The 22080-nt window shown below is 52.3% G+C and overlaps 1 protein-coding gene across 7 annotated transcripts in view; it reads left to right on the forward strand.

Annotated features, from left to right (window-relative positions):
• The window catches only part of WHRN (whirlin), a 90083-nt gene that overhangs the window by 31309 nt on the left and 36694 nt on the right, over positions 1 to 22080 (forward strand). For all 7 annotated transcript variants that reach the window (XM_035015983.1, XM_035015986.1, XM_035015984.1 and 4 more), the window contains one exon: positions 4014 to 4139. In XM_035015983.1, coding sequence (XP_034871874.1) covers positions 4014 to 4139 — 126 coding nt within the window. The remainder of the gene's footprint in view (positions 1 to 4013; positions 4140 to 22080) is intronic.

The following is a 22080-nucleotide window of genomic DNA, read 5'->3' on the forward strand; positions in this document are numbered from 1 at the left end:
GATAGGACTGTTATTACAGCCCTGTGATACGGGCTCCGTTTTATTCCCGCGTAACGGATTTACGGGGAGGTAGTGGGGAGGTGGGGAGGTGTGTTCCCATCCTCGGCATTCAGAGGGGGCAGACAGTCGCTGCCATCTGGCTGTCGTGGGCTCCTCTTGGCTCTCTCCTCCCGGAATCTTTTGCGCTTAGAGCTGGAGAGCCCAGGTGGGGGAGGGGAGGGACGGAGCTGGGCTGGAGCCTTGGTGTGTGGACCCCAGGCCCTGAAGGCAGAGCATGGAGGAAGGGGTGCATTGTGCGGGCATGGCAGGGGATCGGGTGGGAGCTGCACACTCCGTCCTCAGCCGGTCTCACTGAGCTCCCCCAGATCTGAGCCCCGCCTCCCCCACTCCCACCCCGCCACTGTCTCAAGGTGCACACCCTCTCCTGAAGGATCTCCAGGAAGCGGCCCGCTCTGCTGGCCGGTAGTCTTCCTAAAATCCGAATGAATCTGAGCAGGTCTCTCTTCCACCTAAAGCCCAGTCTTCTCGGCCTGGCTCATGGCCCCCCCACTGGCTAATCTTGTCCCTTCCCTCCTTCCCTGTCTTGCTTTAGCCAAACAGAACCCTGCGGGATTCCTGGGGGCTGTGCTGTGTCCGGGTCCTGAGCTTTTGCACACCTTCCTGCCCCCGGAATACTTGTCTTCCCTCCCCCTTTCCCTGGCTGACCCCCTAGGTCTTCACGGCTCGGAGGTCATATTTCTGGGATACTCTGACGGAGATCAGGCTCCCCAGAATGGACTCTGAGACCAAGATTTCCCTAAGGAGGTTTCTAGGGGAGTGTCTGTGGTCGACAGAATGACGATCCAAGACACCCACCACCTCTTCCCTGGAGCCTGGGAAGAGGTCCCCTTCCACGGCCAAAGACACTTTGCAGAGGTGGGTAAGTTAAGGCTCTTAAGATGGGGAGAGTCTCCTGTATTCTCTGGGTGGGCCCAGTGCAATCACAGGTGCCTGAGAAGGAGGCAGGAGGGTCCGAGTCAGAAAAAGGGGGTGTGCTGCCTGGAGCAGAGAGAGGTGGGAGGTGCTACCCTGCTGGCTTTGAAGACAGAGGAATGGGTCATGAGCCAAAGAAAGCAGGGGGTCTCTGGAAGCTAGGAAAGGCAAGGAAACAGTCCCCGCTAAGAGCCTCTAGAAGGAATGCAGTCTTGTCTACTCCCTTTAGACTTCTGACCTCCAGAACTTGTAAGGTAATAAATCTGTGCTGTTTGAAGCTGCTAAGTGTGTGGTCATTTATCATCACAGCAGGGCAGTGCCCTGGGTTCGACGCTGGTAACGGGACACGGGGCTGGGCTGGGGGCGCAGTGGCTGGGACATGAGCCCCGCCCAGGCCTCAGCCGGTCCCGTGGGAGCACTGGGGGTGCAGTGGGCCCGCAGGGTTGTCCTGAATTGAGGCAGGGGTGGGGCTGTCGCCTGCTGTCTTCTCCCGGTCCCTGGATGGGAGCTGCTCTGGGAGGAGGCAACTCCTGGCAGGGACTCCGCTGTGAGCCACCAGTCCCCACCACTCCTGTGATCCTGCGCCCAGCACGAGGCCCAGACTTGGGAGGCTGGGTGAGCGAGTGGAGCGAACGCGAGCCACAGCCCAAGTGCACACCCCGTCCCGGCCTCTGAGGCAGCAGCATCGGGGGGGACACCTCGGCCTTCTTTCCAGGACACCCTGTCTGTGCAAGCGAGCCCCGTGGCTGGCCGGCGAGGGCCACCGGGAAGATAAGAACAACAGCGAGAGTCTCCGCTGTGCCGGGCACGATGCTAAATGCTCCCAATGTGGGGACCCACTCCTCCCTAACAACAATCCAGTAAAGTCTCGTCTTTAGAGAGGAGAAAGCGGTGGCATCCACTCAGGGTAACACACCCAGCAAGTGTTGCTGCCAGGATGAACCCCAGCGGTTTGGCTTCGGAGCCTGCACCCGTAACCAACACACCGTCACCCCCTGGGGGCCCAGGCCTGCGCGTGATCGCAGACAGGGCGGGCCTCGAACCCACGTCACCTCGAAGCTCTCCCAGCCGCGGTGCTGTACTGGGCCGGGAGGGGCAGATCACAAGGGCTGGGTTGTCAAGCCCGTCCTCAGAGCCTGCCGCTTGCAGAACATCCATCTCTCTGACACTTCCAGGTGGCCAATCCCATTGCCCCCTGAGAGCAACGTGGGCCTCACAGATGTTCTCCTTTCTGATGTGGTCTTCCTGCCTGAGGAGCAAACCGGGGAGCTGACTCCAGCCTAAAGGGGCTGGGGCCACCCCCAGAGCCTGCGGTCCTAGAAGCAAACGCCCCAGAGGCACTCCCATCTGTTAGGCTCTCTCCTGATGTGTGTCAGCCTGCAGGAGTCTGCTGTGGCTATGTGACCTTGTCTGGTTTTGTCATGTGCAAAGTGGAACCAACAGTGGCTAATGAAGCATTCACCGTGGGCCAGAAACTAGCCTGTGTTTGTCTCTTAATGTGACCCTTTCCGTAGAATAAGGCTATAAGGCTATTTTATAAGGCTATTTTCATCCTCCTTTTGTAGGTGAGGAGGCTGAGGCACAGAGAGATTAAGTAACTTGCCCAAGGTCACACCGCGGTTCCCCCCATCGGGCAGTTTGGACCTGAGTCTGTCTTCTTCACCACCTCCACCCAGGGTGGTTGAAAAATTACATGGGATAATATATGTAAAAGGCTTCAGATGATGGCACCAAGCCCTTGGTAACTCGTAGATGAGTAACTTCAGAAACAGAAAGCTGATTGGGTGGCTTCTGTAACTCCATGACCTCCATCCTCCCGTGACGCTGACAGGTACCCATGCCCCCCACTGTCCTGCGGGCAGACTGTGTTCTCTTTGGGTCCCTTCCATGTCCCTGGGGCTTAACCTGTTGAGGGATATTTTCTGTCCTTTTGGGGTAGGTTTCAGCTCTTTGGGTGCAACTTCTCCTTTTCCATAATTCCTCTTTCGTACTCAAGGCACATTTAACCTGCAGACACCTTCATGGATTATGGGGCCTTCCTGAATCTGCCCCCAGCCTCTCCTGCCTGTCCTCCCTAGCCGCCCCCCCCCACCAACTACCCCTCAGCACTCCCCGCCTTGGCCACAGCAACCCACCTCTACCATCCTATCCTGAGCAAAGCATGCTCCCCTATGGCCAAGCAGTGACACATGCTGGCCCGTACCTGCACCCCTGCCCTGCCCCTGCCCAGTTGACCTGCTCACCCTCCAATCTCATCAGTGATGTCACCTTCTCCGGGAAGCCCCCCAACCAGTACCCTCACCCCCAGTCAGGACCTTGCATCTTCTCTGCATCGTCATGGCCCCTGAGCCACCCCATCATGCTCTGATCACACCGTGCTGTGAAGGCCTGCTTCCTGGTCTCTGTGCCCTTCTGCTGAGACCCTTGGGAGCAGGACTGGGTCTGTGCTGTCTCTTGGTCCCCTGGCCCAGCACTGGGTCTGCACTCGGCAGGTGCTCCTGTGTTTGTAGAAGGAAGGGCAGCTGGGGGCCTCACTGCTGTGGGCCACTGGAATGGGTGGCAGAGCAGGAGACTCCTGGGGGAGGCAGGGGACCCCTGGCCGGTGGGAGATCTCCAGGGAGGCGGAGTGGACTTAGCCTTGATCCTAAGGAGGATGGAAGGTGAAGGAGCCTGGGGTCAGAGTAGGCTCTCCCTGGCTGAAGGGTGTGGTGAAGGGCAGCTGGGGGGTCTGTGGCCCCCACAGTGTGGGGAACATGTAAGAACCTGAAATGTTACATCTCTCTGGGGATCTCAAGAGGTCACCTCCTTCATCGCCTTTCTTTTTCTGCACTTAACAGCTGTGGCCCCAGGAGGGAGAGGGACTTCCCTCAAGGTCACTCAGCAAGTTGGAGGCAGAGCTGGAGCAGAGGATCTGGAATGTTCCAGGCCTGAACCCACGTGCCCTTTGGGGTAGGCCAAGGACTCCAGAGCCTGCTGTGCCGCCTCCCATGACGTTCATGTCACCCTCCAGGCCCTCGAATAGCGATCTGTCCCTCCTGCAGGTGAACCTGGTGCTGGGGGACGGCCGGTCCCTGGGTCTCACAATCCGCGGGGGAGCCGAGTACGGCCTGGGCATTTACGTCACCGGCGTGGACCTGGGCTCAGAAGCAGAAAGCAGTGGACTCAAGGTGAGCAGCTGGACTCCCACGGGCGGGGATGGGCGCCAGGGCTGCATGCGCGGGGCTGAGGGAGGGAAGGAGCTGTGTGTGGAGCTCTTTGCAGCTGATTTTTGGTCAGACCTGCAGCGGGGCAGTCAGGACCCCCGGCCCCCCCCGCCCCCGCTGAGGACTGGTCGCAGCCGGGAGCCCCCCTGGCTGCGTGCCCAGAGCAGGCAGCAGGGGCCTGCCCCTACCTCCTGAGCCCACCTCCCAGCAGTCCTCGGAGCAGGGCAGCCTCCCCCACATGCAGCTGGGCGGCAGGCCAGCTGAGTTCGTGACCGCGTTTGCAAACGCCGCCGGCAGCTGCCGTGGCCCTGACCTCAGGTTCGTCGCGGAGCGTGGAGAGGGGAGAGCGGAGAAAGCGGGAGCTGGGCTGGGCTTGCACCCAGCGGCTCCCGGCTGCCGGGCCATCAGGGCAGCCGGCAACGGCTGAAATAGTATCGTTAGCTCACGCTTTGGAGAAGGCTGACTGTGGGCCAGGTACTGGTGATGGACTTCACGCAGATCTCATTGAACCCTCAGGCTGCCGCTCGGGCGAGGTGGCTCCGACCCTCACGTTTTCCAGTGGGGGAGGCGGACACGTAAAGAAGGTGACACCGACCTCCAAGGTCACGCCGCCGACAGGTTGCAGAGCAGGACTGTCTGGTCCACAGCCCGTGGCCTTAGCCGCTACGCCGCCCCATCCCCGCTGCCAGAGCTTGCTCAGGGCTTGGCGGAGTGGAGATAGTGAGCGAGGCAGGGACAAGGACGCCGGGCCCAGGAGACAGATCACCTAAATAAATGGCGGCTGTGTTTGGGCTAAATCCTGATGCCAGGGAAGCCAAGGCAGCAGCAATGGGAGCAGTGACCTTGGGCACAGGTGGCGTCTGAGCCCGCTTTGCAGAATGAGACAGGTTGGGGGTAGAGGGGCTGGGGAGGAAAGGGGTGTCCCTGAGGGAGCCAGAAGGTTTGACCGTGGGTAACCAGGTGGCTGGGGAACGGAACACGAGATGAGACTGTGTCTTCACAATCTCAGCTTCTTTTTGGACGTACGATGCAGTTGGAAGAGCTCTGGGCTTGGAGTCCGGAAGATTGGGTTCGAATCCCAGCTTTGCTGTTTTAGCTTGAATAGCTGGGTGACCCTGAAGAGCCCCTCCACCTGTCTGTGCTTCCCTTCCCTTTCCCAGATAAGCATCAAAAATGACACCTCTTTCTCAGGATTGTTAAAAAGACGAGAGGAGGTACGAGCTGACGATGACATTAATAAGGAAGATTAAATTTATTGAGTGTCGCTGTTAGGGACTGAATCCATGTGTCCCCTACATTCATCTGTGGAATCTCTACCCCCCAACATGACGGTATTAGGAAGGGGGAGCCTTTGGGAGGAGCTTAGGTCATGAGGGTGGAGCCTCGCGAATGGGATTCGTGTCCCACGGAGCTCCCTTGCCACAAGAAATGGGCAGTCTGCAGCCGGGAAGAGGGTCCCCACCAGAACCCGACCGTGCTGGCCCCTGATCCCAGACTCCCAGCCTCCAGAACTGCGAGAAATAAATGTCTGCTGGTTTTAAGCCACCCAGTGTGCCATGCTTTGTCACAGCAGCCCCAGCAGCCTGAGACAGGCTCCTGTTTCTCCCGTGCTTTCTGCCATTAAGTCACGTACCCGCAACACCCCCGTAAGAGCAGCTTCTCGGGTTAGCCCATTTTACAGGTGCAGCCGCTGAGACTCAGAGTGTCGCGCAGCTAGTGGGACTCCCACGTGGGGATGGGGATTCTGGTTCTAGAACCGTGCTCGGCACCTGGCCAGCTGGGCTGGCGGTAGAGGCTCCACGAACGTTGGTTGGGTCTGGTTGATTCTGAAATGCCCCTGGGTCCCCAGAGCGCATGCCGTGTTCTCAGGTAATGAGAGGGGGACTCCCAAGAGGAAGCAATCTCCCAGTAGCCCGTGCATACATTTTGTTTAAGAAGTTCGTTATTTTGGGATAATTTTAGATTTACTGAGAAGTCACAAAGGGATTTCCCGTTTATCCTTCATCCAGCTTCCCCTAACGTCAACATCTTATATAATAACCACGGTATGTCCGCCAAGGCCAAGAAACTGACGTTGGTACGATGCTATTCGACAAACCACACACTTTCTTCAAGGTCAACAGTTTTTCCACTAATGTCGTCTGCTTCAGCCGACCACGTTGCATTTGGCCTGTGTGCAGTTTTAATTCCATTTATTTCTCACCCACCCCCAATTTCAAAAAAGATGAGTGGCAGTTTCTCGGCACCGAATAAGGATTTTTTTTTTTTTATTAAATAAATGAGTGAGAAGATTAGGGAGAAGAAATACGGGGGCTTAGAGAAAGGGATGAAGCCAGGGTGAGGGTCTTTTCCCAGAGCACTCGCTTCAGGCAGGCCGCAGATTTGGCTCTGAGATTCCTGGCAGCCAGTTCAAAGACGGAAGCAGGTCAGAGACGTCTGTGAGGTGAAAACAGACCACCTGTGCTTGAGAAGCGCAGTTATTCCTCTTCCTGAGGCCTGAGAGCAATTTTCCTCTAGTCTCTCATAGAGAGAATGCTTGTGATGACGTGAGCCGTGTCCTCCGTGACAGGAAACATATGAGCACATTCTATACTTTGTTGGTGGCAGATGCATTCTGACTGAATCCACGTTAAAAGAAAGAGAGAGGGAGCGTGGGAGAGGACATGTTAGGGTCTGGCCTGAGAGCCCTGGGCACGTTCCCGGTCTCTGTCTCTGCATCTGTCTCTCTCATCACTGACAGATGGCAGGTTTTATTATCATGTTGTCCACTTACTGAGGAGTCACCGTGCCAGGAACTGTGCTAAACACCTCACAGTGTTACGTGATTTTTAGAACAAGGTGTGAGAAAGGAATATTCTCGTCCCCATTTTACAGGTGGCAGATTTGGGAGCAGTGTTGAGCAACTTGCCCAAGGTCACCCAGCTGAGACGTGCTAGGTCTGTGCCCACCCAGCACACTCTAAGTCTGTGTTCTTTTTTTTTTCCTTGTTTTTTCTTTATAATTTTATTTTATTTAAACTCAATTAACATATAGTGCACTATTAGTTTCAGAAACAGAGTTCAGTGATTGATCAGTAGTACATAACACCCAGGGCTCATTCCATCACGCGCCCTCCTTAATGCCCATCACCCGGTTACCCCACCTCCCACCCCCTCCGTTCCATGTTCTTAACCACTAGGCTCCACTGCCTCCCCTCCTGGTGGTAATAGGTGTCGCAGTCTCCAGTTTACAGCTGAAGAGACAGAGGCTCATGGAATTGCAGGTCAAACTCTTTCTAATGTCAGAGCTGGGATTTGAACCCAGGCCTCACAGAGCCTGGGCTTGCCTTGTGTAGGGGAGGACAGGAGCCCTAGGACCTGCTGCCGACCAGCTGTGTGAGGATGGCTGTGTCCTTCCCCTCACTGGGCCTCGGTCTCCCTGCATGGACAGCAAGTAGCTGAATAGTTGGGCTGGATGATTTTGGAGGCTTTCGCCTGGATTTGTACATTTTCCCGGCCCGAGAGAGCCAGAGGGTGCCCAGACGCCAGGAACATACTCCGTTCCCCTTCAGGGGAACCCTGCGGGTCCCCATAGCCACAGAGAGATGGCGAAACAGGTAGCCTTCTGGCAGGTGTTTTATGAGGAAGGAAGGGAGGAAGGGAGAATGGGAGGGCGGGAGAGAGGGGACATTATATGAAGGCAGTGAGTGTCCATGGCTGCCCCTCCTTCTCTACCTTCCTTTTAATCAGCAGGTATATACTGAGGACTCCTGCGTGCCAGACACAGTGCTTGCCCTGTGGCTTCTGAGCTGAGCAAGACAGAGTTTCTGACCTCCAGGAGCTTACTTTCTATTGGGAAGACAGGGCGGGTCAGGGGTGGAATTACTCAATTGTGTAATTACAATCAGGATAAATAATAAGAGGGCAAAGCACATGGAACCATGTGGGTATATATAACAGGGGAGACCGGCTCTGATCTTGGATATCTGGGAAGGCTTCCTGGAGGAAGAAACATTTCAGTTGAAATTTAAAAGAAGAGAAGAAAATTAATGATGTAAAGGAGGAAATGAGAATTCCAGGCAGAAAGAATAGCAAACGCTTAAGTCAATGGGAGTGAAATGTTCCCAGATGCAGAGGAAGGCCAGTGTGGCTGAATGCAGGGAGCCGGGTGGGGAGAAGGTGCCAGATGATGCGGACAAAGTGAACAGAGCCCGCTCACACAGGGTGTGTAGTTCACCCAAGACCGTGCAGCCGTGAAAAGATGATGCTCAGGATCCGCAGTTAGTAATAGGGAAGGATGTCCAAGGTCTGTTATTAAGTGGGGAACACAGGCTGCAAAACCGCTGACCTAACAGGATCTCACTCAGACTGTAGATGTGTGTAAAAATATGCGCAGAGAACACGGAGAAACAGCCACACCGACCTGTACCAACATGTCAGCCTGGTTATCGGAAGGCGGTAGGATGACAGACGACTTTCACTATTCTTCACGTCCCTGCGCAGGGTCTGAATGGAGTGAATGTTACTTTTATAAGCATGAAAGCAGCAACAGTAGAACTGTGCCCGTTTTGAAACAAGGCCGCAGAAAAACATTCCATGGAAGTTTCCCGGTCATTTTGGCTTGCTACCCAGTGGCAGGCAGTCAAAGGCTTTATTTGCTCATCAAATGCCCGCCCCCGGAAGAGGCCTTTCCTTCTTCGGTCCCCGCCGCAGGAAAGCACTTTACATTCCCTGCCACTATCTCACGTCCCCCCTCCAAGTTCCCTCGAATGTGCTAACACCTGCCCACACTCACTCGGGCATCCAGGACTGATTAATTCCGTTCATTGCCAATGCGCTGTCAGTGGAATCAGGCATATTGAAACGGAATAAAGGGGCTTGGCTGGGTGGGTGGCGGAGCCAAGAACAGGCTTTATTTGTCAGTGGGGCTCCTTGCCGCTGGGCAGAGCTTTCCCGGGGTGGAAACGCTGCCTTCTGCCTGGCCTCCAGCTGCTCACTTCGCTTCTGAGTCCAGGGGAGGGCAAGTCAAGTACTGGGGGAGAAGCTCTCGGGAGGAGGTCAGGCACTTCCCAGCACTTAGCCTGGGGGTGGCCGGGGTGGAGCGTGGAGCTGTTCCCACCCTCCCAGGAGGGGCTAACTCTCCTTCAGCATTTACCTTTAGACCTCTCTTGTTCCTTTGCACCTGCCCCCCGCCCGCCCCAGCTTCTAGCCCCAGTCACAGAATGGATCATAAAACCTTACTTGTTCCTTTGAGGACAGTCAGATCAACTGGCATTTAAAAATGATAATAATGATGGCAGTTGCTATTTATTAACTAGTTATTATAAATCAGGCACTGTGCTCAACCCTGTAGGGTACACTCCTACGTAATCCTCCCAATAGCCCCCTGCTGGGCATCAGTAGTGCAGTTTCATAGATGAGCAACTGAGGCTCAGAGAGGTGCAATAACTTGCTTGGGATCACACAGGGATCTGGGGCCCTGGCCCCTCAGGCCCTCCAAAGGCCACGTGCTTTGCTGTCACCTCCCTAGTACCCTAACTTGACCAGATAACAGAGGAATGCAGAGAGAGGAAATGAAGGACATGTGTTCTTCTTAGAAGTCACCAAGCTTCTCAAGCACAGCGCGGTTGTCCGGATCCTGCCCGGCCACACAGCCTTCACCCCTGAGGTCATGCCAGGGTGGGAGGCCCATTTTGCTTCCGCTAGTAGGAGTAGGCTGCCATCCTGGCTGGGGTCCCTCTAAGCAAGATCTCTGTTCCCAAGAGTGTCCCACGTTTTGGGTTATCAGTCTGCTGCTTGCAGCTGTGGGACATGTGGCTGGGGACAGCCTGCTGCTTGCAGATCTGCCCTGTTTGCTGGGCTTCGCTGGAGCCCACACTGTGTGTCGGCTTCGTTGGTGAAGCCAGATGGGCTGAGCCTGACCCCTCCTTGGATGGGCTTTGCCAGTGTCTCTTCTCCCGACTCTCCCTCTCTAAACTGAGCCTAGGCAACACCCCTTTGATGAGCACCCACCAATAGCAGGTGATCTACCTGCGTCACCCCTGAACCCTCGCCACAGCTGGGGGGTGGGGGAGAACTCTTTCATTCCATTGTAAATTGGGAGTATTTATTTCATGACTGTCTCTGTTTGGCAGAGCCTGGTGGTTCTTTAAACACTTCATCTCCCTGCCCACGACAGAGCCTGGCACACAGTAGGTGTTCAGGAAATATTTCTTCAATGAAGGAGTGAGTCTGGCCGAGGCAGGCCCCAAACCAGGTCTTTTGACCCTAAAGCTCCGATCTTGACCACTGTTTGATTTGCGTTCTGGCCTGAACACAGCACAGAGCCTGCATTTTTTTTTTCTTTTTTTAAGGATCAAATCCCACTAAGAAGTGTTAGTGATCGTCATACTTGCTTAGGATATGAGCTGAGCAATCAGACCCTTTCCCTCAGGGATGCTTGCCTTTGTGTTGAAAGGAGCTGAGAGACAGCCATGGCCCACGGTGAGGTCTGCTCATCACAGGGGCCCTGTGGGCCTCAGGTGCCACCCCCAGCTCTTCCCTGATGGAGGGTAGGTGGTGGAAATCCATCTGTGAGGACAGATCCCAGCCCCCAACCTCCCATTTTATACATGGGGGTGCTAAGAGCCAGCAGGAGGGGAAGGGACTGGCTGAGGGTCATGGAGAAGTGGGCCGGAACCCCTCGCACAGAGCCCCTACCTGCATCATCAGGGATTTTGACCTTGCCAGCTGACTGTGTCCCCATGCTTTCCCGAAATAGTTCTGCTGGGAGAGAAGGAGCTTGGCAAACTCTCTAAGGCTGCTTCCTGCTTATTCTTGGTGGGGGAAGGGGTGAGGCTACCACGTATCACCTGTTTAATGAGGACCGTCTAAGGGTATTTTTATTTGTGATTGTGGCTGATTTTTATGGCAGTCCTAATGAGATAGCAAAAATTCAATATTCATATTTATGTAATGCCTGACAGCTGAAAAAAACCTTAGATAATTAAGGCATGTTACAAACAATACGCAGCCTATAAATTCTACAACTTAGATGAATAGACCAATTTCTTAAAAGATGTAAACTATGAACACTCAAGAAAGAAAACTAGAAGAACCTGGAGTTCTGTGTATGTGTCAGAGAAATTGAATTTGTATTCAAAAACCGTCCAAAAAAGAAAACTCAGGTCCGCATTAGTGAAAGTGGATGCTTTCACTAATGAACTTTTTTTTTTTTTTAAAGATTTTATTTATTTGACAGAGAGAGACAGCAAGAGAGGGAACACAAGCAGGGGGAGTGGGAGAGGGAGAAGCGGGCTTCCCGCAGAGCAGGGAGCCCGATGCGGGGCTCGATCCCAGGACCCCAGGATCATGACCTGAGCTGAAGGCAGACGCTTAACGACTGAGCCACCCAGGCGCCCCACTAATGAACCTTTTTGAACAGTTAAGGAAAAGAAATACTATGCCATCTTTTCCTGGAAATAAAAGATGAGACAATGCGGGGCGCCTACGTGGCTCAGTCGGTTGGGTGTCCAGCTCTTGGTTTCAGCTCAGGTCATGGTCTCAGGGTCGTGAGATCAAACCCTGGATTGGGCTCTGCGCCCAGCAGAGAGTCTGCTTGAGATTCTCTCTCCCTGTCCCTCTGCCCCTCCCCCCTTGCTCTCTCTCTCTCTCTCTCTGTCTCTCCTCTAAAATAAATAAATAAATCTTAAAAAAAAAAAAAAAAGATAAGGCTGTGCTTCCCAGCCCATTTTATGAGGCCAGCATCATGTAATACCATAACCAAATACATACATTGCAAGAAGACCACTGACTGCTACCCTTCAGGATATTCAGTGCAAAAATACTCAACAAAATATTAGCAAATCAAATCTTTCAGTCTATAAAAGGGATATATATACTGTGACCAAGTGGGGATTCCTTTATCCAAGGAATGCAAGGCTGGATCAACATGCGAAAACCACTGTCATTAGCAGACTAAAGGGAAAAAAAAAACATATGAATGGAAAAAGCATTTAATAAGGTTCAATGTCCAGTTATGATAAAAACTCTCAGCACACTAGGAATCAAAGGGAACTTCCTTGACTCGATAACGGGCACCCACACAAACCTCCAGCTAAACATACTTAATGGTGAAAAACGTTCAGAATCAGCTTGTAAACATTTACAACAAAGCTATCTTCTAAGAAATAAAAAGGCTTTTTACTAAGTGCTTTCTTCTAAGATTGAAATGAGGCAAAAATGTCTTCTCTCACCACTCCTGTTCAGTATCATTCGAGAAGTTGTCATCAGTGCAGTGAGTCAATAAAAAGAAATAAAAGGCACACAGATACGAAAAGAAGAAATGAGACCCTATTTATAAAGACTGATCGTCTACATGGAAATTTCCAAAGAATCTCCAAAAAAGCCCCTAGAACCAATAAATGAATTTAGCAAGGTGGAATGATAACAAAGCCTACAAAAATCAATTGTATTTCTTTAGGCTGGCTATGAATTACTGGAATTCAGAACTCATAAATACAATTTAGAGTAGCACCCAAAAGTCCTTAGGTATAAATAACAAAATATGTGTCGTATTTGTATGCTGACAAGTATAAAACAAAAAAGTAAATAAATGGAGAGACACACTGTGTTTGTGGACAGGAAGGCTCAGTGTGATTGAGATGTCAGGTCTCCCTAATTTGATCTGGATTCAGTGCAATCCCCATTTCCAAGTCTAGTAGGCTTTTTTGTAGATACTTACAAGCTGATTCTAAGCATTTAAATGGACAGACAGAGAAACTAGGAAAGCCAAAACAATTCTCAAACAGAAGAGCACTGTTGGAGAACTCACTACCTGACTTTGGGACTTACTGTAGGGCTGCATTAAGCAAGATAGAGCGGGCGGTATTAGTGGAGGACAGACACATCGCTCAGCGGACCAGAGGAGTGAGTCCAGAAATAAACCTCCACAAATAGACTTAGCTGATTTTTGGCAAGAAGCGCAAAGGTAATTCAGTGGAGAAAGGATAGTCCTTTCAACAAATGGTGCTGGAGCAGTTGGATGTCTGTGGGCAAACAAATGAACCTTTACCCAAACCTCAACACCTTCCATGAAAATGAACTCAAAACGGAGAAGATAAAGCCAGACTACCTCTAGGGGAAAAGGCAGGAGAAGATCTGTGTGACCTCAAGTCAGAGTTTCTAGATACAACATCAGAAGCAAGCTGCATAAAAGAAAAATTTGACAAATGGGATTTTATCAAAATTAAAAACTTCTGCTTTGCGGGAGACACTTTCAAGAGAACGGAAAGACAAGCCATGAAGTTGGAGAAGGAAATGGGTTCTAACTGCGGTTTTTGACCAGGACTTGCCTCAAGAATTTGTGAAGGACTTTCAGAATGGGCAGCAGATCTGGGAAACAGTTTTGTATGAACAGCGGTGGACGCGTGACTCCGTGCACTTGTCGAAACCCACAGAACCCTACATTGAAGGGTGGATTTTACTGTATGTAAATTTTTAAAAATCAGCTAGGCTGTGGGGGGTATAGACAGAGTGCAGACTGAGCCACATGAAGACAAAGGAATCTAACTATTACCGATGAGTCACACCACCACACTGAGAGAATGGAGAAGAAAGGCACTCGTGTAAGTAATTTTGGAAACATTGTTTTGACTGATGTTGTAAAGCAAAAGACAAGGAGAACTATACGCAAACACTGTATTCCAGTTGGCAGTTTTGGTTTGTTTTTTTTTTTCCTCAAAAGCGTATGGGGGGGGCGCCTGGGTGACTCAGTCGTTAAGCGTCTGCCTTCGGTTCAGGTCATGATCCCAGGGTCCTGGGATCGAGCCCCACATAAGGCTCCCTGCTCGGCAGGAAGCCTGCTTCTCCCTCTCCCACTCCCCCTGCTTGTGTTCCCTCTCTTGCTGTCTCCCTCTCTCTCTCTCTCTCTCTCTCTGTCAAATAAATATATAATCTTAAAAAAAAAAAAAAAGCGTATGGGGCGCCTGGATGGCTCAGTTGGTTAAGTGTCTGACTCTTGATTTTGGCTCAGGTCGTGATCTCAGTGTCATGAGATCGAGCCCCGAGTCAGGCTCAGCACTGAGTGTGGAGCCTCCTTGAGTTTCTCTCTCTCTCTCTCTCTCTCTCTCTCTCCCCCTCTCCTTCTGCCCCTCCCCGCCAAAAAAGAAAAAAAAAAAGCACATAGATTAGGAATTCTGAAACTACCTCATTTGTACTCTAGGGTTGAAAAACTAAGTAACTATGTTTTAGATAATGAAAGCCAAGTTCTCACTTTCAGAAAACATTACAAGTAAGGAAAGTAGGAAATAAACCTTGTGAGACTGACTCAAAGGTATCAATATGGACACATTTATCAAAAAAAGAGACAAAATGTAAATGTGGACACATGCAGATACGGAAACATAGCTGTGTGTGTGTATGGGTGATTTCAAACGCCTATGCATAGTTCTTTGCTCTAGTCACGGAGAAGGGCTGGAAGCAGGGAAACCCCAATAAAAATAGGTACACCTAGTGCCCAGATCTTAGTTTCTAAATACTATTTTCTAAATAAAAGGAGCTGGGGGCTGGGGGTGGTGCCTGGGTGGCTCAGTCGGTTACACGTCTGCCTTTGGCTCAGGTCATGATCCCAGGGTCCTGGGATCGAGCCCCGCTCTCCCTCTCTCTCCTCTCACCCCTGCTTGTGCTCACTCTCTCTAATAAATAAATAAAATCTTTTTTTTAAGATTTTATTTATTTATTTGAGAGAGTGAGAATGAGAGAGAGTACATGAGAGGGGGGAGGGTCAGAGGGAGAAGCAGGCTCCCCGCTGAGCAGGGAGCCCGATGCGGGACTCGATCCCGGGACTCCAGGATCATGACCTGAGCCGAAGGCAGTTGCTTAACCAACTGAGCCACCCAGGCCCCCAAATAAATAAAATCTTAAAATAAAAAAAAAAAAGGAGCTGGGGGTCTCTGTAGAAATGGTGATTCCAGGTCTTGGGCAGGGAAGGTAGGAGCCCGGGGCATCCTCTGGTAGGTCCCACAAAGTAAGGACATGCTGCAAGTTCGGTCGCTGAACCCACCAGAGTATCAGAAGAGCTCCCCGTGGCCGGAGAATGCAGGAGATAGCCATGAGTCCGTCCTAATGTAATTACATAAAGAACGAATAAATAGATGAGGGAGAAGCAACAACTCTTCCCTAAGGAAAAATTCCCATTAATAAACACAGAAGGAATGAGGGAGGAGGAAATCGCCATTAAAACATTACATTATACTAACAGTTGCCACAGGCAAGATGCACCAGGGGGTGTTAAACGGCGGGCAGAGATTTAGGCAGAGACAGGATTCTTTCTCTTGCATAGTGTGAAAATACCTCTACCAGAATATTTCCTAATTGTAAAAGGAAAAATAATACGTCTACCGTGGAGAGTCCTGGCAGATAGCAGCTCGGCTACGTGTGCAATACGTATTTTAAAAAAATCTTTACTTTTTCTACTTGTAAAGATAGTTGTAGAAAAGTCAAGTCATACCCCGACTCGGGTTGTGGTGACAGCCTGCCCTCCCTTCGTCCAGCCCCAGAACGTGACGACTGTCAGCAGCTGGCTTGTCTTTCCAGACCTTTCTCTGTCTGGCCTGTTGCACCCACAATGTCTCAGCGAGCGACTCTTCTTTTCCTTCTGTTCCTTTTATGACCCAACCATCAGCTTCTTAGAAAATTGCTTCCCTTTCCCAGGTTCAAAACCTGACATCTCTGATTTATCAGACTTCGGGTCAGTTATCGCCGCTTCTGAGCATTGAGATGGGCCTCCCCCAAAATCAAAGCCCAAAGGTGTATTTTAGCACCCTCGTTAGGATCGCTGTTCAGTACTGTAATTGAATACCTCCAGTGTTCTCTCTTCTGTCAGTCAGAGAGAGGGAAAACATGCCAAGGAGAAAAGGGCAGAATGTCTCCTGAGTGCGCCTGTTTTCTCGTCTTCCTTCAGTGGGGTCTGGAGAGAGCCCCGTTGGCTGGGTCCTGCCCCCCTCCCCCACCCCCCCAGCACCCCAGGGCCCCGTGGGTCTCTCCTGTTGTTGGAGCACTGCCGGCAATAAGGTGGGCGCCAGGTGCTGGCGGTCTGGGGAACACAGTGAGGTGTGTGTGACATAGCACCTGCCTTTGGGGCCCCTGCGTGCATTGCACGGAAACTGTGCTGAGCGGGCAGAATAGACGTGAGAGACAGCCGACAGTGGAGACTCCCGGTGCCCACGGGAGAGAAATAGAGGTGTTGGGGCGGGAAATGGTGACAGCCGGCATCCACTGAGTGATTATTCTGGGCCCAGCACCCCCCAAAGTGACTTTCATGTTCCACCTTAACGAATCCCGAGGCGGTCCCTGCAGTAAGTCCACGCTGTATCATCCTTCACAGAAAGATGAGCAAACTGAGGCTCAGGGCGGTTGTCACTTGCTCCAGGTCACACAGCAAGGAAGTGGTAGAGCTGGGCTGGGATTGGCTCCAGGACTCCCCTGTTAACTACTCCACCCTTCAACCCTGAATCTGTGTGATGGGGGCCAGGCACTCAGCCCTCCCTGCTCGGGACTCGGAACCTGGGGGAGTCTTCTGGCCATTCAGAATGCGTTTAAGTAAAAGCGTGGTGAAAATGGCAGGAGGTACGGCAGCGTGAGGTTAGTAATAATCATAACGGGACAATAATAATGGAAGGAAGTTAGGGCAGAGCAGTCTTCTAGCTCTTTCTACTCGACAGTAATAATAATAGTGATCACCAGCATTTGGGGAGTGCCCTCTCTGGGCCAGCCAGGGTGCACCGTGAGCGCTGTGCCCACGCTGAGTCACTTAGTCCTCCCAGCGACCCTGTAGGAGGCACATTTTAGAGACGGGCAGCCGAGGCCCAGAGAGGTTACGTGACATGCCCAAGGTCACACAGCTAGGAGGTGAAGGAGCTGGTGTTGGAACTCAGGCAGGACTGGGGCTTAGTCACAGAAGGCCCATTCCCACCCTCCCCTCCCCTCCGGCCAACCCGGGAGCTCTTACAGAACTTCCAGAGATTGTCCCCTTGCGGAGTGGTTCTCAGGCAAACTGAGGGAGGAGCACAGACAGGAATATTTCTGCAGTCTGCCCAACAACCATGGCGTGAGAGAAGCTGCCTATTGACCACTCACAGTCCCACCTAGGTGCTTTCTGAATCCTGCTGTTCTGTCTTCATCACCGCCCCACGAGGGGCACTGATGGTCATCATCCCCGTTTTATGCACGAAGGAACCCGAGGCTCGGTGAGATTAAGCGGCCCGCCCCATACCATGCTCTCAATTGGCAGAGGATGGGCGATTCCAGGCGCGGGGCCCACGGAGGCCACGTGCTCCCCTCTGCACACTGTCGCCAACAGCCTGGCCGAGCCCAGAAGCCCGAAGGTCTGGGATCGGCAGTGCAGGTTTGATTTGATGTTGGGAAGGGCTTTGTCACGTTTCCCTGCCTCCAGATTCTCTGTCACTGATCTGCTGACGGACGGCTCTTTCTGCTCCCAAGGACAGCACATGATCGGTGTCTTGCATCCTAGTGCCGTTTCACGAGCATGGCTGCGCCGTGTTTGTATTCGTGTGGTTCTAACCCAGCTCGGCAAGAAAGAATACTCAGCTGAGCTGAGGATTGCTGAGCGGTGTCTGCCGTGGGTCAGGAAGGGGGACCTGTGGCCCAGATGGTTGGATGCATGCTGTCCCCGTGTGAGGCCATAGGCCTAGCTCAACTTGTAAGATTATTTAAATAAGAACTTATGGCTACAGGGGCGCCTGGGTGGCTCAGATGGTTAAGCGTCTGCCTTCAGCTCAGGTCATGATCCCAGGGTCCTGGAATCGAGCCCCACATCGGGCTCCTGGCTTAGCAGGGAGTCTGCTTCTCCCTCTCCCTCTGCCTCTCCCACTGCTCATGCTCTCTTTCTCTCTGTATCTCTGTGTCTCAAATGAATAAATAAAATCTTTAAAAAAAAAAAAAAGAACTTATGGCTACAGCCATACTTCAGCACGAAGGTGTGATTTGAGGGGAAATTAATCCTAGCAATAGCAAACACTCTCAGGCCCCCTGTGCGCCAGGCTCTGTGACATCATTACCAAGCCGAGTCACATGGTGGCTCGACGCAGCCACTCTGGAGTCAGAGTTACTGGCTGTGTCACTCTCTCCCTGGACTCGGCGCCTTCGTCTGTGAAGCTGGGATAATATCTCTTGGACCGTTGCGAGGACAGAGCCAGAGAATCTTTATAAAGCACTTAACACAAATAAAAGTATTCAATAAACACTGACTTTAAACATTATTTCTGGTTTTCAGTCTAGGCCTGCATTAGTTCTGTTTGTGGATGAGAAAAATGAGGCTCAGAGAGTGGGAGTGATTTGCCAGGAAGGGGCCGGCCAAGGCCATGGGTCCGGCCCTCTCCTCTGACCCCCAGCGAGGCGATGTCCACCGTGGGCTGCCTCCCAGGCGAAGGACGGATCCTGCATGGCCTCTCCGCGATGGAATAACCCCAAGGGTGTTCCTTCCGGTTCCTCACAGGCATGCCAGCCCTGGCGAGTGCACACCCTCTCCCGATAATTAATTAATTAATAAATAAATAAATAAATAAATAAATAAGTAAATAAGTAAATAAGTAAATAAGTAAATAAGTAAGTAAATAAGTAAATAAGTAAGTAAATAAATAAGTAAATAAATAAGTAAATAAATAAAAAAAATAATAATAATAATAATAATACCACCAGCACCTGTGTCCTTAATACTGTATTGTCAGGATGCAATGAGCTAATGTGTGTAAAGCCCAGTGCCTGGCACATGATAAGCACCCCAAAAACAGTAGCTCTAATTGTGTGGGTGATTTTCACTCGCTCCAGGTGTGGTTGCTGATGGGTGAGACTAGGCTTTGCTGGCCTCTGAAACTCTCCGGCAGCTGATGAACCCGGGCTGATGCACATCTTTCCCAGGGAGCCGGAAGGTGATTGCTTTCCCAGGAAACCCAGCACATACCAGGTGGCTGTTTTAGCCTCCCCCGCCAGTGCCACATTCTCCACCCTCCCTTAGGATGCTCTCTTAGCAGGGTTTGTGACCTGGCCTCCGAAGGGGTGGTTAATGAATTGCAAACGTTGAAGTTGCCTGGCCTTTAAAGGGGCCCCTGCTAGGGCAATGATTGCTCCCAGGCAGGCTACTGTCAAAAAGGGAAACACTTAGTTTCTTCAGGGAGGCCTGTCAGGGCAGGAGCCCGGCTGCGGCTTGCCCTGGTCGCAGGATAAGGCGAGAGCGTTCATTCAAGTGCCCAGCCACCCCCCCACCCCAAACTGTCCTGTCCACCGGGTGGAGATGGCCAACAGGGTCTGGCTGCAGGTCTCCTAATCCCTCATTTCCTGGTGGCTGAGGGAAGGGCCTGGAGTTGCTGAGTGGCAGCTGACTGGCAGGGGAGGGGCATCCGTGGCCCTTCTGGCTTCCCACATGCTGTGCCAAGTTCAGTGCCTGCACCTGGAGGATGTGCATGGTTTGCTGACTCTGAGGTCAGCATGCTCCCCCATTTCATTAAGGAAGTCATTATCAGTGGGCACCTCCTCAGCCCCTGCTGTGGAATAGGGCACAGGGGAAAGGCTTGCAGAGAGGTCAGTAACCATACTGCGCGGTGCTTTGGGCACTTGACCATGCACACGAATCATCAGGGTCTTTGTCAAGTGCAGAATATGATTCAGCAAGGGTTGCGATTATTATGGCTGCAGAACTACGCAGAACCGGGAGGGGCGTGCACTGACCACAGCGCTGCTCACCCCACTGAGCTCACCCCACTGAGGGCCAGGAGGTGGACAGGGCACAGCGGGGCGGCTCACCTGTGCCCCAAGATGTCGCAGACCACAGCCAGAACGCTCAGAGTCGGGGCACTGGAGCCATTAGGAGGCTCTTTTCCTTTTGTGTCTGGAGGTTGGTGTTGGCTTCTGGCTGGGGTCCCCATCCTTCCCTGCGGGGGCCTCCCCACGCCGTCTTCCCACAGAGCTAATTCGGGCTTCCTCCGAGCATGGTGGCTTACGCGGGGCGTCTGGGGGCACAGGTCCTGGGAGAGAGGCAGGCCGAGCTGTCCTCTTTTTACGCCCCAACCTCAGAAGGCAGCAAGCCGCGCTCAGCTGGGCTCTGTTGTTCAGGGCGGCACGAGCCCATGCAAGTTCACGGGGGAGGGCGGTCACTCTCACTTCCTGATGGGTTGCCTAGGGCTGCTCGAATACAGGAGCACAGACTTGGTGCCTTAAAACAGCAGAAACTTTTTCTCTCGCAGTTCTGGAGGCCAGAAGTTGCAGATCGAGGTGTGTCAGCAGAGTCGCCTGCTTCCCGAGGCTCCGGGGAGAACCCTCCCTTGCCTTTTGCAGCTTCTGGGGGAGGGGGGAGTCCTGGCCTCCTTGGTTTGTGGCTGCACCCCTCCAGGGTCTGCCTCCGTCTTCACATGGTCTTCCTGCAGGTGGCCCTGGGTCTCTGTGTCCTAGCTATCCCTCTGCTTCCCCTTTTAAGGGTCCCAGTCATCAGATTTGGGGCCCACCCCAAGTCCAAAAATATCTCATCTTGAGATCCTTAACTTAATCACATCGCAGAGACCCTTTTTCCAGATAAGGTGACATGTTCACAAATACTAGGGGTTAAGGCCTGGGCATGTCTTTTGGGGGTACCGTCCACGCCAGCCTCCTGATAGGGAGGGGCAAGGTTCTGAGAGAGGACACGGGATGTGGATATTGCTGCGGTCATCGGGGGGAACTGCAGTCTGCCCCAGCAGATTTGGGGGGAGCCTGAGATGCTGCATTCCTCACAAGCTCCTATCCTAGGTTGTATGGATCCACGGCTGACACACGGAGTGCAGAGATGCAGAGTGCTGCTCTAAAATTGCTGACAGGCTAGTGAGGAAGAAGGAAGGGTAAATAGCAAACTAGCTACCGTACTCCGAAGACTGAGACTACCCCACACTAGAAGAACACGACCCATACTCCGCTCTGGGCACCTTGCATGTATGAGCTCCTTTCACCCTCACAGCAACCTTATGATAAGGATTCTTATCCTTGCTCACAGATGTGAGGCTCAGAGAGGTTAAATGACTTGCCCAAGGTCACACAGCCAGGAAATGGTGAAGCCAGGACTTGAACCCAGGCAGGCTGACTCAGAGTCCTCGCAGGTAACACCGCGCTACCCTCCCTGCACTGGGAGCCGGGGAGGGGACCGTTAGTCCAGGGAGGAGGACCAGTTGTGGCTGCAGAGAGAACACTCCCACTCTAGCTGGGTCCTGCTGGGCATTCACTAGGTCAGCATTGACTTGCTAAGTGCGTGTGCGTGCACCTGACACGCAAGCAGAAACCCAAAGACCCAGGCTTTCTGCCCTTGCAGAGTGTGTGGTCTGGCCAGGGTGTTGACTGCGGGAGATTAGGCCAGGCAGACAAGTGAAGGAAGGGATCTTCGTGGAGGGACTGGAAGGAGCAAGGCACAGAGACGTGGGCTCGTGTGCTGGGGGGAAGGAGGAGCTGACAGAAAGGAGAGGCGGGGTGAGGGGGCCACGGGGTAAGTTTCCAACAGCTTTTCGCAGACCTCAGCAGTTGGCTAGACAAACCTAGAGGTTCACATAGCACTTGGATTGAGTGTGTTAAATCCAAAGTCAAGGAGCTCTTTGCTGTAAGGGAGACAGAAGACCCAAGCTTTCAAGAGGGTTGGGTGTCCCCAGACCCGGTGGGGCTGTGTGCTGGAGATATTACCCCAAATCCTTTGGGGAACTGTGTTGGTTTTTTTTTTAGTTTTTCTTTTTTTTTCTCCAGCTACTGGAGTAATAGATTTAATACATGACACGCACACAAACAGATGCGGAAAGTAGGACCAGATGTCCTACCTCCTAAAGACAGCCTTTACTAGCACCTTTTATTTCTTTTTTTTTTTTTAAGATTTTATTTATTTATTTGACAGAGACACAGCGAGAGAGGGAACACAAGCAGGG

The sequence above is a fragment of the Mirounga leonina genome, unplaced genomic scaffold, assembly GCF_011800145.1.
Source record: "Mirounga leonina isolate KUSES-001 unplaced genomic scaffold, KU_Mleo_1.0 Mir_170, whole genome shotgun sequence".
In the NCBI taxonomy this organism is placed as follows: domain Eukaryota; kingdom Metazoa; phylum Chordata; class Mammalia; order Carnivora; family Phocidae; genus Mirounga; species Mirounga leonina.